Source organism: Pseudopipra pipra, chromosome 12 (genome assembly GCF_036250125.1).
Source record: "Pseudopipra pipra isolate bDixPip1 chromosome 12, bDixPip1.hap1, whole genome shotgun sequence".
Classification (NCBI taxonomy): Eukaryota; Metazoa; Chordata; class Aves; order Passeriformes; family Pipridae; genus Pseudopipra; species Pseudopipra pipra.
The window spans coordinates 11,941,054-11,959,627 of record NC_087560.1 but is presented as its reverse complement, the minus strand read 5'-3'; the positions used below and the strand labels follow the sequence as shown (position 1 = coordinate 11,959,627).

General features: G+C 39.0%; 1 protein-coding gene across 6 annotated transcripts in view; it reads right to left on the bottom strand.

Moving 5' to 3' along the window:
* Nucleotides 1–18,574, bottom strand: part of ADAMTSL3 (ADAMTS like 3) — a 174,663-nt gene that overhangs the window by 5,637 nt on the left and 150,452 nt on the right. For 4 of the 6 annotated variants that reach the window (XM_064668927.1, XM_064668926.1, XM_064668928.1 and 1 more), the window contains 5 exons: nucleotides 18,286–18,414; nucleotides 7,063–7,245; nucleotides 4,917–5,036; nucleotides 3,903–4,115; nucleotides 1,324–1,507 (listed from right to left, as the gene is read on the bottom strand). In XM_064668927.1, the coding sequence (XP_064524997.1) occupies nucleotides 1,324–1,507; nucleotides 3,903–4,115; nucleotides 4,917–5,036; nucleotides 7,063–7,245; nucleotides 18,286–18,414 (829 nt within the window). Of the gene's footprint in view, nucleotides 1–1,323; nucleotides 1,508–3,902; nucleotides 4,116–4,916; nucleotides 5,037–7,062; nucleotides 7,246–18,285; nucleotides 18,415–18,574 lie in introns of those variants that run through there. The other 2 variants (XM_064668930.1, XM_064668929.1) reach the window with 2 other exon arrangements.

Below are 18,574 nucleotides of genomic sequence, written 5' to 3'. Positions count from 1 at the left end.
GCAATGTATATGTTAGCATACATGTGTAACTCAAGGCAGAGCTAATTCCCTTCCACTGGCGAATACATAAAGCCAAATTAAAAGCAGAACAAATCAAAGTATTTTAAAAGACGATTCAGTGCCCATTCCGTTTAGCCATATGAAACAACTGATTTGTTTTTGTTGTGAATGCTCCGGGTCCAGTGATTAAGTCACGCCCTGCAATTCACTGAAAGGCATGACCTTGCTCAGGGGAGCACCAGGCCCTCTTGTATCCTCCTGTCATCTGCTCCAAAAGGCTGGAGTTTAGAGGGAAACCTGCAACTGTGTTTCAAACTATTGGTTCCATTTCAGTATCTCTCCACTGGCAAAATGTTTGCTTTCTATGGGCTGGCTGGAGTTCAGTCTCACTATTTAACATGATCTGTTTTTTGGCTGCTAATAATGAAATATAAACAAATTTCTTCTGATATAAATCTGTTGCTATGTTTTCTCTATTTAGAACAGAGTTAGAACATACTGGCAAGATGCACTCCCACAATGTCAGTTAAGGTTTTAACACTTCCCTCCCAACATTTTTCGATGAGGGACAACTCCAAAGTGTGTGCATCCCTCACAGATTTTTACTTTGCTGACAGTGACGGCCAATTCCTTAAAGCAAGAGAAAGCACTTGTTTTGAGGACTCCTGTAGGGTTTCCTGCTAATCACCTAGAGCAACATCTTGTTGGGCTGGAATGCTCAGTGCAACTCAAGTAGTCTGGAGGTAAGGTTTTGCCCTTTGGTTGCTGAGGTGTACTTGTCTGCGATATAAATATTTTCAGCCTCATGATCACAAGGTACCCCAGCTGATCTGGTGAGAAAGCTGGCAGGGAAGGGCATGCAAGGAGCACTGTGCTGATGGGTATTAGAGACAAATGAAGCATTCCACAGCAAACATCCTGCTCAGAGCTCTGCTGGCACAACTGAGAGCAGGTGAACTATCCTGGCTGCTCTAAACACCAAGAGTTTTCTCTCTGTAGGGGGGCACAGATTCCACAAAAGTAACACATCACAGTGTCTCAGAAAGATCTCCAGCTTAGCTTTTGAGGTGTGATAGCAGCAGGACTTGCTGCAGCAGCATGAAGACACACTCTGATCTTATTCAGCTAAATCATGTGTTTCCCTCCTTGCTAGTGGATCCACTTTCACATCTCTCATGCTTCAGGGTTCATGATGAAACAAACCCCAAACTTCAGACTTGGAGCATGAACATAGAAATTTCACAGAAAAACACAATTTCAGGAGGTTGTGAGTGCATTTTAATACACATAGAGCACATGGAAATAGAGTACAAAGAAGGTTACCTGGCAGGGCAGTCCTCTGTGTTGCATGACTGGTGAATAATCACTGGCTTTTGCAGCTCTCTGCACTGGGATTCGTTTACTTTCTGTTTCTCTGTGTTCATGCACTGTAGCCCTCTGGAGCGGGTTCCTGAATGCCCACAGCTCGCAGAGCAAGGACTCCACTCAGCATATTCCCATGCATAATCTAAGAAATGCAATTGGAAGAAGTGTGAGAGAGGCACTGTACCTTGTAACTGTGTCACATTTTGATTGATTTGGCAGCATACTCTGTAGGCTGGACAGATACTGCATCCTCTGTAGACAAGCAAATATTTCAGCATTATGAAAAGGGATCATGAGCCAAAGTAGAATTTAGTCCTACTCAGCTTCCCCTCAAGTTCAGCCCTTACCTATGAGCACAAAGCTCTCTAAAAAGCAAATGGGATCAGCATATGTGCATATGAAGGGCAGAACCTGGCTCACAGTAGGAACTGAGGAGCTTCTTTTAAAACTTTCATAACATTTTTATATAATGAGCAAACTAAAAAGAGGAAACTATAAATCAGGCTCTCTAGGTTTCCTGCTGTTCTACAATAAGTTTATTCTGAAGAAAACTCATCTTACTCCAGACACCTCACATAATTTCAGGATTTAAGAAAATCCTGTACTAAACTACAGAGAAGTACTTAATGCAAAAATAATTTGCTACTGAGGCATCTGGCAAGATGAAAAAAGGAATTTGTTTTAAAGAGCGTTTTATATTAAAAACCGATCACTTCTGACAATTACTACCTTTATATTTAGTCACAATTCCACACTTACCCCTTCCTCCAAAATTTTTTTTTGACACTTGGTAAAAGATGAAGTACTATGCAATATTGACAGATCTTTATGTGATCACAGAAGGAGTCAGGTTTTTCTATAATAACCAAGAATAATTGATAGCTACCAGCTGTGTCCACAGGCTCACTCTTCCAGCACATAATGAATTCTTTAACTTATTGTTTTTCAATGTTTCCTTATTACTTCTGGGTTTCTTAAAATAATACAGAAGGGCCTTTTTCAAAGTAGAAATAGTTAAATTTACTGACTGTAGTTATGATGGAGAGACTGTATTGTTTGTTTAACTAGGATGATACTGCTCAGAAGTGCCCTCAATATGCCTACTGTGCAAAAACCACCAAAGGAGATTATGCAGTCTCACAAATGCTTTGGTATTGCCATGATGAGACATTTACGTAAGTGTCAATCAGAGTTAAAGCTCACAACTACAAAATGAAATCACCCCAAAATACTGAGCAACCTGGCTGGGAAAGGGGATTGGACAACACTAAAGCAGGTGGAGAGTTCAGGACCTGGCTAGACCTGTTCAGAAATTCTAACTGTAGCGAGCTCTAGATTAGGATCAAGGAGGACTGGACTTATTTTTTGATAAATTCTACTAGAATATTTTCTGACTCAGTTCATTAATATTTTTACTTAATTTTTATTTTTAAAATAAATTTTTTGATCATAGATACGTTTAAGTAAAATTACTTTGCAAATGTAACTGACTCTCCAACCCCAGACATACTAGAACCATCCTCACCCGCGAAACAGTCACTGAGAATACCCTCATACACAGTGTAGGGGATCTGATCCTACTGCCTGAGTCCTTTACACCATAAGCCAAACCATATTGATAGGCTAAGAGATAAAACACATACAGAACCTTTGAATTTCAACAGGTACTTGTTTTTAAATCTGATTTGCATTCCCTGGGAATTGACTGGTCAGAATTTTTTTTTTTTGAATGTCAAAGGGAGTTTGATGCTTTGCTGCCAGACTCTTAGGAGGATCTAAGTTCCTAACTATAACTGGGCTTTTAAAAAGACAGTGTAATTAATTTCTAAAGTATTTAAAATGTTTAAAGCCTTATAACATGTTTGCAGATACAGACGATTGTCTTGTTGGTGCATATGTAAGATTCTTCTCAACTTCATCTATAATCCTCAGTCGTACATTTTATAACCTACTAATGTGGTTTTGTGCAAGTGCATTACACTGGAGAACATTACAAGATATTCTTGAAAACTTAACATGGAAATCAGTGAGTGTGCAGTGTGCCCTGGTACAGTGATATGTTTAAGGGTGACTGCAGTAAGATCACTACCATACTGATTGTAATGATGCTGGATTATGGCAATTATATTGAAATTATTTTGATCATAATGAAGGTATTTCCAAAGATAACCTCAAAGTCAGCTTTGTTTCAGTTTGGTGGGCTATCACAGCAGCAATTTGTATCATTTGTTGAAGGAGAAATGCCTGCCTGATTTAAAAATGTTTAAGCAGAAAGACCCATTCTCTCAGCTTCTCAGACACACAAGTAAGAAATCAGAACCCCCACATGATATTTGGATACACATTAATTCCCATATCCAACTCTGAGTACAGGCATTGTCTATTGGCTAAATGGGACTATCCACATATGTGAAGTTAAACACGTATTTGTGAATTACTTTCAATGCACAAAAGCAGGTTAGTTTTCAGGAAAGTCTCTACAGAGCGAAAGAATATATTTTAAAATTCAAGAATTTGTCATATAATTTTCAACAAACCTTCCTTCTTGACATTTACCCAAACTGACATTAGTTTTGCACTAGCTGAAGTCCAACATTGGAATTGTCCAGCAAATTGACCAGAGTTGGTGTTCACCTCTAGGATACGACCCCCAACCAGGGTTCGGTATTCCAAGGTCTTAACTTCCTCAACTGGACTATCTCCAAAAAGCCAGTGGACTGTGTGTCTGTAGCTGGGCAGCACCGGGCAACCTAAAAATCAACAGGATTTTAGCAGGTTTTCCTAGACACACTGAAACGTTTGTGAACAAGGATGTATGACTGTATGATTCTTCATAAAAGACATTACCATTCTAATTAAAAACAAGCATATGCATAAATTCACTGAAGTCCAAACTATGGCCCAAAATCCTGACTGCTCCTGGAGGGATATCAGGTCTGTGGTAACACTTACCACACTTCTTTATATTTTCCCTTTCAGTAGGTTCTTATAAACTTAACTTATATACAAACAAAGTGGATGGGGAGCGATTATTTAAATAGAGCAAAGATTTAATCTCAGACTCTGTAATATGGAAATAAGTCTGTAATTAAAGAGTTTTTATCTGTTTGGTGAAAGGAATCATAAACACATTGAATAAAATTGCTGCATTTTCACTCCATGGGCACAAGCAGGAAGGCAGAGGCCTTCATTTAGACAGGGAAAAAAAAACCCCAAACATTTCTAGAACCTAGGTGAATCCCCTCCCATTTTTTTCAAGTGAAGCTCAAAGAGTAATTATGCAGCTTTAGTGTCACAATGAGTCACCTCAAGATGTCTAAAAGGTCACCCTTCTAAAATATTGTTTGGAAAGCTGAATAAAAAAATTACCATGTGTCTTACTCTAAGGCTTCCTCTGTGATAACAGAAAGCTGAGGCAGAGTTAGGAAATCCAGGTGGTCACCAAACCTGGACTCTTGGGAATTACACTCACTTTTTCCATGGGGCCCCCTCCAACTTAATGAAATAAATAAATAAATAATATAAATGACAAAGCAGAAAAGACAACACACCTATTCTTAGTGGATCTCCAGGTACCACAGTGACATTTGTACCAATTCCAGATGCCATTATGATACGCCTTCTTCTGCTTCCCTTTGAGAATTGAGTGCTAGTCTCTGTAAACCTTTGTTCTGTAACACAATGCATAAGATCTCTTCTTACCAAGAATTAAATCATGATGCTAAAAAAAATTATCAAAATATCCAGCATGCTAGTTATGAAGCAGGATAGTAGCACTTTGCAATTCTTTAGGATCAACTTCATTTATGCCCATATAGCAAATAAACTTCAGATATGTAAGCAGGGAAACACAGAAATTATTTGTTTATGCAAGTTTCTACATTAATCAAATTTATTGAATTTATCAGAAAAATAGGCCTGTAACACTTAGTGTAAAAACAAGATTTACAGGATGCATTTCCTGGTTTTCATGCCAATGTTATTTATTGTTTCATTACAAGCCACTAACATACAGAAATTGTAAGAAAAATAATTCTCTCAGAGGAATTCTCTCAGGGCAGTTCCTCTGTTCTATTAGATGGAATTCAGACAAAGTGCTACAACAGAAAAAAAGAAGAAAATCTTTTAAAATCTCATTATGCACACAGATAGCATAATGTATGCAGAACCAAATGCCTATCACTATAGCAACTCCTCCTTTCCATCATATGCTGGCAGAATAACTGCCAAAAATGTGGGCAATCTGTCAGTAACACACAGTTCTTACCACTTAGTCAACAATTCTCTTCTAATGAATGTACATAATATACATGACTCTTCCTCCAGAAGAGTTTAAATCCTCTGCTACATTCTAACCTCTGTGGGTTATTTTACATGGGTTAAACCCTTTTCCTCAGTGTGTAATGTCTGTACGAAGCCTCCTGCTTGTCTGTAAACACTGGGACAAAACAAGTGTTCACAAAACCAGAGTGATGCCAGTTCAACAGGCAAAAAACTGGTTGCCATGTCAGGTCTTAGGAACTTTTATTGGAAAGGCTGCACAGACTTTGTGCTACTGCTGGACTGCCCTCGGTCAGGCAGTAAATGCTGTAGCCAAGACCAAAAACTGCTGTGATGTTGTTTTAGACAACACTGAGCTGGTGCAATCTGCAAATCCTGACAGCAGAAGTCCTCCCATTTCACCGCAGTCCTGCACAGCCAAAAACTTGCAGAATTTGGCCCTCTCCTACCTGCTCCAGATTTATTTAAACTAATGTCATGTGACCAGGAATAGAAACAAAGTTCAGACTCCTGTGAGCAATCTTCCAGTCACGTCATTGTAATAATATTCCCCTCTGGAACATCCCAAGTTTTCATGTACTCCAGGAAAACTGAAACCAGGAAGGCAGCTTCAGCCTACACTCATCCTCACACAGAGACTCATATTATGCCTCTGGAACGTCTTCCTCGGCCAACAGACCCAAACATGTCGAACCTGCCCTCCGTGTGTGCCCAAGAAAGAGAGCTTTGTAGCAGGATTGGCCATGGGGAGCTGTGCTGCTCTTTGTACAGCAAAATAGTGAGAAAGCTCATCTCTAGAGCCAAATGATCCACTTACTGGAGTGATTTGCAAGGCAAGATTGTATTATATGGTGTTACATTATTAATCTACTTACAATAGTGTATTCTATATGGAGTTTTTCTTTACATTTTCTATTCTGAGAGTCAGCAGTTCACGTTCAGATTTTTTATTTCCGTGTCTCTACATTTTATTGGCCTCGATAATTAAAAACCCCAACACAACAAACAAAACAAAAACCAAATCCCAAAACCAGTCTTTGCTTTCATTTTCCTGCATTTCCCTGCAGATTTTCTTAATACTAAAGCCTGCCCTGTTTCCCTAGATAAAAGCACAGGGAACAATGTAACATGACAGCGGATTTAATTTCTAATGTGTCGGCTGGTTTAAGGGCTGATATTTGTTGCCCGGAATCAAGAAGATGAAATAACCTTCAAGTGAAGAGTCAAACTGTCTGTACACAAATCCATATTACAGGAAACACAAAATAAAGAGCAGATCCCAGGGAGTCAGATGCAATCAAAAATTCCAAATTCCTAATAAAGTGCTAAGTATCCCCCCAACTATTTTATTGTTAAATTCTGATTATAAAGTGTCTCCCTGTTGTTATCAGTAAGGAATTCTCATTTAGCACTTACCAGTTATTTGGAGAACAGAAGCAGCTTCAGCTTTTCCGAGAGCATTAGTTGCTCTGCAGGTGTATATTCCTGCATCTTCATAGGAAACATTCCTCAGAAATAAAGAGCCATTCAAAACCAAGAAAGAATTGATTTGTAGAATGTCTTTCTTCTTCAACCATGTTACGTTTGGTTGTGGAACACCTTTAAAATGCAAGTAATTAAAGCATTTATTGTGAGAAATAAACCGCAGGGTTTATATTGCTAACTGATACTGTAACATTCAAGAATCCTGGGTTTCCATTGTCATTTCACAGGGGGGAAAACCAAAGTAACAACATTGCAGCAAAACAAGCACCTTTTACACTCACAAGAAAACTTCTCAGTTGTGAGCCTTCCTAGTAATTCAGCATCCCACTAAGATTAAAGGTTAAAATTAAAGTACTGTAAAGCCAAGCTCACAGACAGCTTTAAAAACTGCTACCAGTTCTACAAAAGCAATGTGCTCCCGTGTCTTGCTGCTGAACAAGATGTGAGACCATCAAACCCAGTCAGGACCAGCTGACATAAAGATCTGCACAGACCCTCTACATTCAACTTGTCTCTCAAAATACAAATGAATATTCCATTTCTGATCAAAAAGAAAGAAAAAATAAATGGAGAAAAATATTTCTATTAAAGAAAAAAAAAGGACGTATTTATCAATTAAATTAGAAAATACATGTGGCAAATTTATGCCAAAAGACTCCTGAAAACCTCTCCAAGTTGCAGATGTGATCTATACACCAAGTAACAACAGTGTGAAGAGAAAAGAAGAGAAAGAGGGACTCAGTTGTTAAGCAATCTCGGTTATCATGGCATAGAAAACCAAAGGCCTATCATCATTCCTGCTGTAACTCTTGAGCTGTGAGAACCTCAGCACCTGAAGATAACTTTTCATTTTAAATTTTAATCAACAAAGTACTCTGGACATTTATTTTTAATGAGATGATTTTTCCACTGGCACAGTACCAGTGGGAGGACTTCTACTGTTTTACATTCCTCAAACGTTTGCCTTTAAAAAGATATTTTGCTAGTTGGCAAATCAGACACCTCATTGCTTGTGCTCTGGTTGAGCTGCTGCAGCAGAAATGCTCTTTCCAAGTTCCAAAATCCTGGGGAAGTCACTGGGTAGGTTGACGTACGTGGCACAGTGAGCAGCCGCAGAGGTGCACAAAGGTGCAGGCAAGAGACAAGTCAGAGCAGATAAACTGTCTTTCATTTGAACTCTTTTTCTTGCTAAATACAACGGTCAGTGCTCACTGAAGACTACCAAAACAGGTTCTGCTACAGAAGCCGACCCAAATTTTGGACATTTGGAAGTTCCAGCCACATCCAATGCTAATTCAGACTCCTCTCTTCACAGATCATTGTGCAGTATTACTTTACAGATGATGTCTTCATGATGTGGAATGGCCTGTAGGAACAACTTTAGCATTTCAATCACTGGCTTAGCACTTCCAACGCACACCTCAAGTTTTTCCTTTGCTGTAATAGGAACCAGACATATTTTTTGGAATCTGCTATTTCACAGAAGGAAAAAGCTCCCCTCGCCATTTTGTCTAGAAAGGCAGCAGAGAGAAACACTCTTCTGCACAATCACAGATTTTATTCTAGACAATTTAGCAGCTGTTCGGTGCTTTTAAACCCATGTAGATTTGTATTTTACTGAAGGAAGCTGCATAAAACAAAGTACAGATCTGCAGAGTGCACAGGGGTCCAAAACCCAGGCTATTTTTCAAGTTTCCAGAAAAAGCTTTATGCCACTTTGAAAAATCCTTTTGGAATTAGGACAAGGTCTTGTTTTAAGGGTCTTTTTTCCATTTTACCCCAGCTTTCTGGCTAAAGTGTATCATTCTCAGACATATTTTTCCTTTACAGTGTACTTTCCATGGCCATTCAGGAGTATATAGTTACTATGCAGATGGGCTGAGGAGGTGGTGTGAGGATGCTGAGCTGTTTAAGGCCTAGAGGTTTGCAGCCAGACCAACCTCACTGGCACCAAAACCCAGCAGAGCAATCAGAGCCAAAAAGAAGCCAGAAGCAGCACAATTGAGATGGGACTAAAGTAAAAAGGTTTAAAGTCAAATTCCACAAAACACAAAAACGTTTGGAATGGTTCAAGTTTAAACTTTTAACCTGAGCATCTATCAAACATCAGCCCAGTGTCACCCCGGGATACAGTCCTCCCTCTGCTCTCACAACAGCATTTAGAAATGGAGCTCATTCCAGGGATTTAACTAAAGTAAAATATTTTTCTTCCAAACATGGTTTGTATCCTAGAGTTTATCCCAGAAAAATAGCCATGTCTTTATTCTTCTAGCCATGTCCCATTCAGAGATATGTAGAGCCTTTTAAAACCTTGACTGGAGTTCAGTTTGCAGAAATCTGCAGAATAGCTTTGCCACTCATTTTAAGTTCAAAATTGCCTATCTGTCACATACCTTACACTCAAGTTATAGGAAATGATTCCTCTTTGTTTCTCCAAAGAGCTGTATATGTTTCTCTTTAGGGGAAACAAGCGAGTAATACCACACACACACGAGTAAATCAGGCCCTTACTCAAGTGAGTAATGTGAGCACATAAACTCGAGGTCTGAGGAGCAGAAGTGCAGCCAGAGCCCTGCACAACAGCCCAGGAGCCAGTCCATCTGTCATGCACAGTGAATCCACCCAAGTGATCTTTGGGGTGCTGGCACTTACAGGTAAAGAGCCTGTGTGTGGGGAACCCATGGAAAATGATCAGTTAAATACATCACAGAAAAAAAAAAACACTAACGCATTATACACAGTTATCACATGTCATTTTGAAATGGAGTTGATGTTACCTGGATACCTCCAGGGTACATTCATAAAGGTGAGCTGTTTGAGCTGAAAATAGTAGTGGGGATAATTACAACACTCCTCCATGGTACTTTAGCCAAAACTATCATGAAGATTTTTATCCAGGAGCTAATAATTGTTATGTGAACTGTGTGCTGAGCCCCTCTGAGCTGGCCCCTTCACAATAATTTTGAGGACCCTGCAAGATTTTGTACTTCATGGTTCTATTTTTTTCCCCAAAACTTTTTATTACATGGATAAGAAAGACAGTATCACTATCTGAAAGTGAGACTGAGAGATGTTGGATTATCTTCTTAAAAACAACTGGTATTTGCAATTAAGCTCCTTCTGTGACCTTTTCATGGGCTTTTGGTTAGGTTGTCATTAAGAGTATTAAAGCAAATCCTCAGCTTGAGCGCTGAGCTAAGGAATAACAGGAAGATTCCTTTCAGAGAAGAGTTTGGGGACTGATTACAGGCTGGAATAGAGCATGAAGGGATGAGAGGGGAACAGGACTCTGCACACTCTGCAGTCAGGACACAGCTGTACATCAGAAATCAGGGGCCTCTAACCTTTGAGGGGAACCCAAAACTACAGGGCACAAATGCAACATGAATCTTTCAGAGTTGTGCATCCAGAGAGAAATCAGTCAGAAAAAAGGCTGATGGTACAGTGCTATCACATCTCCTAAGAGACACCCTAAAAATGGATTAAAGAGACAAAGCTAGAGAAGAGAGACCCCTGTAGTCCAACTCCTTTGCACTCCTAGGCAAAGCAGCACATGCATTTCAAGGTCTCTGGATGTTTCAGCTTATCTGTGTGTTCATACGGCCAGTGAAAAATCCTTTAGTGCCATAACTCTCATGAGAAACAGAGTTCTTGTTTATACTCTCATTTCTAGAATTCCTATCAGGAGAAACTCTTACTGTTGGAGGACACTTACAGAAAATATTTTTAGGTTTGCATTTACCTTTTAGTTTAACAGTGCTTCGCATTAAACTCCATCTCATAACCCACCAGAGAGCACAGCCCCAGTCACCATCAGCACACTTCAGGTGGAAAAAACTTCCATCATGCAGATTTTCAGTGCTTCTCCTTTAGAAATTAGACTCCATATTTACTGCTCCCGAGATAAGATTTTTCCTTCCCTACTGGAATGCAGCACTGCACACTGAGCTAAGTGTCATCTATCAGCTCTTGTGAGAAAGCAGGCAAAGTACACAATTCCCACATTCCTCTTGTGACAAGACTCTTACAGCAGCACTGTGAAAAACACCAATTTTCCTACAGAGAAACTGCAGGACAGAGTTCAAGCATACCATCAAAACACTAAAAAACCCTCTTTTTTTCTCTAGGTAAGTAGTTAAGGCCTAAAACCTCTTTACCCTTTAGTACTCATGCAAATAAAACCTTAAGAGTTTTAAGTACCGTTTTCTTATCCAAGTAGAAACTAAACTAAGCAAAAATAAGCCAAACCCAAGTTTTTGTTTTCTTTTATTTTCTTAAAGGACCTGAAATTATATTTAAGCTTTGGGACATATTTGTAGGACTTCACAGGGGAGTTTGTCTTGTGCACAGGGTTGAATTCTACTGCGGATGGTTAACTCTCCCTTACACACAGGTTGATTTACACAGGGACTTTAAATGAACAAAAATAACTTTCACCCTATCTTTGAGAGCCTTTTCCATCACAGAATTGTAGCAAGAAGACTTTTAAGCTGAAGAATTCGTGTTTTGATGCCCAGACAGAATGGAAAGGCGAAGAGGTAGGAAATAGCCTGTAGCCACCTTTGTTTCCTTCCTACTCCATCTCCACACAGATGCAGCTGAGGATGATCCCAAAGGTACCAACTCCCCAAAATGCCAAAGGTTCAGAGTCCCTGAGTGCAGTATAGATCTCAGTGATTCAAATGGGAGATCTATCACTGGATTCAGATAATAACAGAATCAAACAATCATATTCTACAGCTCCAAGCCAGGAAAGCACTTAGGCATAAGACTAAATCCATTCCTATCAGGGAATGCAATTAAACACATACTCAAAATTAAAGATGGCTGTAATTGTCCTTCATTGACAAAGATGCATTCCTGAACTCAGGCCTTCTTAGTCTTAGAAAAACCTTAAAAATGCAAATCTTACTGTTGCAACAGATCTAAATCCTCTTAAAAATTTCTACTATAGACCTAAGTGGCTATAAAACTTTAAAATTAGCTTAATCTATTTTTCTGACCTCAAACACAGGTTATTTTCCACTAGCACTGGAGCAGATCTACGATACTCAATGTTCCATGAAAAAAGCCATGAGTGGCCCTGAGACAGCAAATGTTATGGAAAAAAGTCCAGCTCCGGATAGGACTGCAAAACACGTGTTTAAAAGAAGGGGGGGGGAAAAAAAAGGAATCTGCACTATAGGGTGCCCTTAAAATATTCAGTGTTCAAAAACAAATTTCCTCCAACCTTGAAAGCCCTGTGAAATATTACACACCATAAAAATCTTGGCCTACTAACTAGTTGCTCTAAAACATTGGATATGTCTTCAAAAATTTTTCCCCCAGCTATGTAGAATCTCATAAAGTATTCTGTATTTCCCATTCAAGAGCAAGGCAGAACTGTGCTGGCACAAAGCACATTTCACTGCACTTCACTAAAAGTTTACCTGATTTCAGAGGCTAAATTTGCATGTCAACTTTCAGAGGAAACACTTCTGCGTCAGCAATACACACAGCAAATGTCATCTGACTGTTATTTACCCTACACTCACTAACACCTCCAGTGCACTTACAAAGCAATTGCTTTGACTGATACGTCTTCATATTTTCTCTCATAAACTGCCTTCATATTCACCTGAATTATGGTCAGACAATCAACTTCTAGTGAACCCTAAAAAGCCTAAACCCTGCTGCTACTGAAATTACCAGTATGAATCTTGCCCACTTCACCAGGAATAACAGCCTTGGATAGAGCACCAGCGTGAGACATTCTGGCACTCGGTGTGATCCCCCAACCTGCCCTCTGACACTGCCCCTTCTCTCACAATCTTTAAAAGCTATTACCTCTCCTGCTTCCTACCAGCCCCTCTTCCTAGGTGGTAGCAGCATCTGGCAGGATTTAGATATTCTTACCGACATCTGGTGACCTCCTTAGAGGGGTTCCCCAACAAGACCCCTTCTTGTCCCACTCTTACTACAGCTCTGTCGGGTTCTGTTTAGTTCTCTGGCTGTCATCTCAAAGAGAACTTGATCTTTTTTCCAGCTGCAGAAGTTTAAGGCTAATATTTTTCAAAATCAGGCACTTAAAGCAAGGCAACTAATGATTGCTAGACTGAATTCTGTAGTCGACCCCCAACAACGACTTGGTTGGTGTTCATTAGGGCAGTTCCACAATCCAGCACTGTTAGCAGAGACTGTTTTGCCCAACTGTGGAAATTATACTTTCACTTCACTGCCTAACAGTGCTATATCACCAAGGACTCAGACATTTATCATCATAAAGTACATACACATGCAGGGACTTGGAAAATATAATTTCATCAGAAATTAAAGAACTACAGAGGAATTGCTACCCTTCATTAGACCTGAAGTCCAATTAAAAGCACTTATTGTCCATTGACGGGTACCTGGGGATGTGTAGGCAGAGTACAAAAGTCATGGCACTTATTGAATGACCCCTCCTCAATATACCTTCCTGTGTTCCAGGACCAGAAGTAGCCCTCAGACCATCAAGCCTATTTCCTCTAACAGTGCTGTCCTCTCTACCTCATCCAGCACTAATATATAGTTTTTGAGATGAGATTAACAAGCTGCAAACAGAATTCACCAGAGCTTTAAGCAATGGCCAGTTTATATTTTCTATTCTTCCATCCATTCCTCTGCCATTAGATTTGATTTGCCTTTATGGCCAGCACCCAGCAAGTGTGCTGGTGTTCCCATGGAACTACCCACCAGGACTCCACAGATCTTTCTCTGAGTGACAGTCTTCAGGTACAGACACGTCTATATGTCTGTCTTTAGAATTACTTGCTCTATGTGTACATTTATTCTGCAATATCAATTCAGAACACCCTTTGCCCTCCTTTAGCTATTAAACATGACTTGTGTGATCCTGCTGCTACTCTTTGCAGAGTTTTAGATCCAACTAGCCTGTATAAATCTTCATTCTTTAAAGCTGTAGTCAACTAACTGCTCACATTCTTTTTGAGAACTTCTATAAAAATGCTGAGAATCACAAATACTAGAACAGTCTTTGGGGCACCCTACCCTCTCTCCACAGTAAATTTGACCACTTGTTCCTCTCAGTCATTCAATCAGGTGCTAACCAGCGAGCTTGCCTCTTCCTTTACACTATTAGATTATGTTAAACTTTGCCTAGGGAACTTCTTGACAGTTTTTTCGCAAATTGAAGTAGGAAGCATTTGAAATTTTACTGTCATACAACCCATCTTAACTCCCCATGAATTAAGGATTTAAAGGAAATTCCTCCAATTAGCAAAGCTGTGAGAGAAAAAAAAGCAATGCTGTAAACTATTTCAATTTTTGTTTTCCCCCCTCCTCCCTGAAGTCTGCAGGCTACATCTACATCAGAAAGTAGTGAAGGACCTTAGGAATGTGCTTTTAAAGAGACACAGCAGGTACTGAGGTTCCCAAAACACTCCTGATGAGTGTTGGGATGAGGATTGCTTTGGACCACTTGGTGAATCTTGCCTGGACCCTTGGACATACTGTCCATTAATACTGGGAAAATGATAGGCATAGTCCCCAGGCACACCTGAACTGAAAGGCACGCCTTTCAGTTTAGGTATATCCAAAGTTTTCAGGTTCCCAGACTGTTAAAAAACACATAGCAAAGCACAATTAAGCTTCTGAAGTACATCTGTCAGTTCTTCCCACTTATGTCTGATCCAAACAAAAACTCTAAAGTAGATGCACTTACTGTAAAAAGCATAAGAGGAAAATATATTCCTTATATTATAAATACTGCCATTCCTTCCTCATAAAATAAATCTCTACTCACCCCTTCAAATTTTTGGAATCTATTATTAATATCTTTTAGAACACACAAAAAACCTAAAAGAAATGAAGAGTCAGAATCCTATGTATTAAACTACTATATTTCTTCACTGCTGTCTTCTGAGGGGTTAAGCATAGAAGACAAAGAATAGCATCAAAGTCACATTTGGAATAGTGTGGGTAAATGAAGGAACAGATGGAAAATCAAAATCTTGATTTTTCTGGACCTGTTTCAAGTTCCAATACTGACACCAAGTAGTTAGTCCACCTTTGTGAAACTTCTGTGCAAAAAGATACAACAGGTTTTGTGTATTTCTCACAATTTTTTATCAGTATGTTATTATTAGAGTGCCAAAATGTATTCATAGGAATGCAGAATTTGGATGAAGATGGAGTTTCTGCTCTTCAAGGCCTCTGTGCCAAGATATTTCAGAGCCTCAATGTAAAGTAAAAACAACCTCAGCTCAGTGTGTGTCACTTCCACTCTCTCACCAGCAAGTGGCAGACAACGCACATTTTATATGTAATTCCACTTTCCCCCCGATTTTACTTCAACTTAGAACTTTCAAAGGTTTTACAATAAATGGAGTCTGACAGTTTTAGTTTATTTTCGCAATAATCACAAAGTGATCTTTTCTGCAAATACAATAAATGTTATCCAAGAGCAATTTGGAGCAATCAGTATTGATATTTATACCATGTGTGTTGATTGAAAAGCTCTTGGCTGTAAGAATGGAATATGAATCTATCCAGACTGCCATGAATATCTCCTAGTGTATGCTCGTGTGGGAGCTATAAAAGTGAGTTTATTATAATTAGTGGAAAAACAGTTTAGTTATAAATTGAAAAGAGAAAAGAAAGCGATACAATCAGCTTCAGCAGTTCAGCTAACTTTTCTTAGTCTGTTCTTTGATGCTCTTCTGTTTATTAGGATACACTGCTCTTCAGCATTTCAAAGGCTTTTTTCAATCTCAATGTGATTTTTGGAGTGTGCAAGAAAAGCTTTCAAAAGGACAAAAGAATCAAATCAGTAACAATGAAAAAGAGAAAAACCCTTTACTCAACAGGCCAACACTGCACAGAATATTAATCTTTACATCTTCAATGTGTAGATTTATTCCCAGAGGAAACTATGGATTGAACAACTCTAAAAAGTACTTTAGGTTATTTATCCTACAGAAAAAAAAAAAACCTTCAGAAGTCATTGCAGCCAAGAAATTCAGAAGTAATTTAAGAATTCTGCTACTGGCATGGCACTAATACTCTTCACACACACAGACACCTTATTCATTAGATGGTTCATCTTGTGGAGTTTTGTGGACTAGCAAGAGGCCAAAAGATCAAATGTATCTGCATGACACCACAGAGAAATCTGCATGAGTAATGTCTGTGTAGAAGGATCCTGAACAAGCACGGAGCAGAACATGGAGAAAAAGACTTGGGACAGACAGAGAAGTTGTCATCCACAGAGAAAACACATCCCTGTCTCTGAGCAATCAGGAGGAAAGGCAGTGAGAAAGAAGTGCTCCAGATCTAGTCAAGGTCTCCCTGACACTGAAAGAAAGGCTCATACAATTACTTTTACAGGTGACTCTAAGAGATCCTCAGCTGACAAACAGTCACGTTTTATCCCTGTCTAACAGCACTTTTGTTCCAGATATTACTTGCAAGGGTTTGAGGTGGGCTATTCCTCCAAGAATGCAAGAGATCATTCCTGTAAATCAACATGTATGACAATGATAAAAGGCTCTTGAACATTCACACTGCCTGTTTGTAGGAACTTTTGGAGTGCATAGAAATATTAGTATTCTTTTCTTATTCAAACTCTTGTTTGTCTGATCATTCACATGATGCTTTGTCAGCACTCACAACAAAGTCCTCATCCTCCTACTCTGCAAATAGACATATTTTTGGGTCCCATCTATTAGACAAATGTATTAGCATAAAGTGCTATTAAGTTCAGTCTTCTGAAGTCAGTGGTTTATTACTTTTTATTCAAGGAAAGGAGAACAGGAAAAATCTTCTTACATCATTGCAAAAGTTTTTCTGCTTCTAGACTTAGTGACATTTTAAGACATGCAAGCTCTATTTTATTCACAAACAGCAATACTTACTTCCTTGGCAATGACAGGAAATAAAGCAATTAGATAAATCATTTTTTAAGTCAACACTGGTGTCTCAGCATAACTAAAGTTTGGCTCACGAATATACACAATTCTGAAGCATTTGGAAATCTACAGTCCCATGTGAAAATATTAATTTATATTTAAATTGCTAACTGCTTACCCATCCTAACCATATTAATATTAACAGTGTGACATGAACTCTCTGCTGAATTTGAGATGAAGGTCAGTTATACATGGAGTTGCCAAACTATAGTTGGAAAATATTACTTCATCAAAGAATTAGCCTTGGTACAACGGTGAATAGCAGAGCCACACGTCCTAATATATGTCAGCCTGGCGCCACTATTGTGTGCAGAGCTATTTGCATACATATATTTCTATCACTACCCTGGTTCAGTATCAACACCCTTCTGATCTGCACCTCCCAGCAGCACAAATGTGAGCAGCACTCTGGCTGCTCTGAGGCTGCTCTTTGCACTCAGTTGCAATGTTTGTGATAATCAGCACTTTCACATATCATCTTCACAAAAGGCTGAGCTCAGCTTATTAAATATTTGACAGAATATTGCCACAGTGAGTTAAATCTTACCCTTTAAACTTAAAAGATAGCAATGATAAGATTCAAAGAAAAATATCTACCTTTCCAACATAAAGGACTGGAAAATGAAATGAAGCAGTGAACTACTTAATGCACATAAGTTCAGACTAACATTAATGCTCCTCCACAGATGCTGAGCTAGAAAAATATCTGTATGCTCTCACAGCTCAGCACTGTTCTTTGTTTTCTTGCTGCAGCTGCAGACTGATGGCTCTAAAAGGTAAGTTTACTTCGCTGTCAGGTTTTAAGTTCTATTAAGCTATGGCTGGAGATTTCATTTTCAGTTTTAACAATAGTCTAGACATATGTGCATCTCAAACAGGGATAAGGAAAGTTCTCTGATGAGCAAGTCAGCTGGCCATGCTTGCTATTGCAGCAAGATAGTCCTGCACTCTGGTGGGCTTTTAAGCTCCACGGTGGAGGCCTAGACCAGTTCATGAAAAGAAAAGCAGTTTTAAAGGAAACTCTGAACATATGTGTGTAAATTGAAGTGACAGGCAGAAAAGAAATAGATCTGGTGTGGGTGACATGCTTAATAAAAAAAGACTAATGATCAATGATTTTCTGCCTTCACTGGTAATTTATTTCAAGATATAAGGTAAACTTCCGATTCCAACATTACAAGGAATGTCAGTGCAGTTCTTTGCTTACCTTTCACTGGACACTCAATCATAATATTTGCTCCAATTCTTGCCACGATTGTATCTCCAACAACTGCTAAGAAACTTCTGGCTTCCAGATTTGTCACATTTAACGCAGAGGACAAGATGACAGGAATCTCTTTGAAATTAAAGGGATAATAAATTTTAAAAGCTTTATTTGGCTTATAAATATAGATCCTGTATTTGAATTCATTATGTTTGGAACAGAATTCACTTTGCAAAGCTGCAGCCAGAAAATACAGGTGGGATAGATATGGACAGACTGAACTCACACCTGT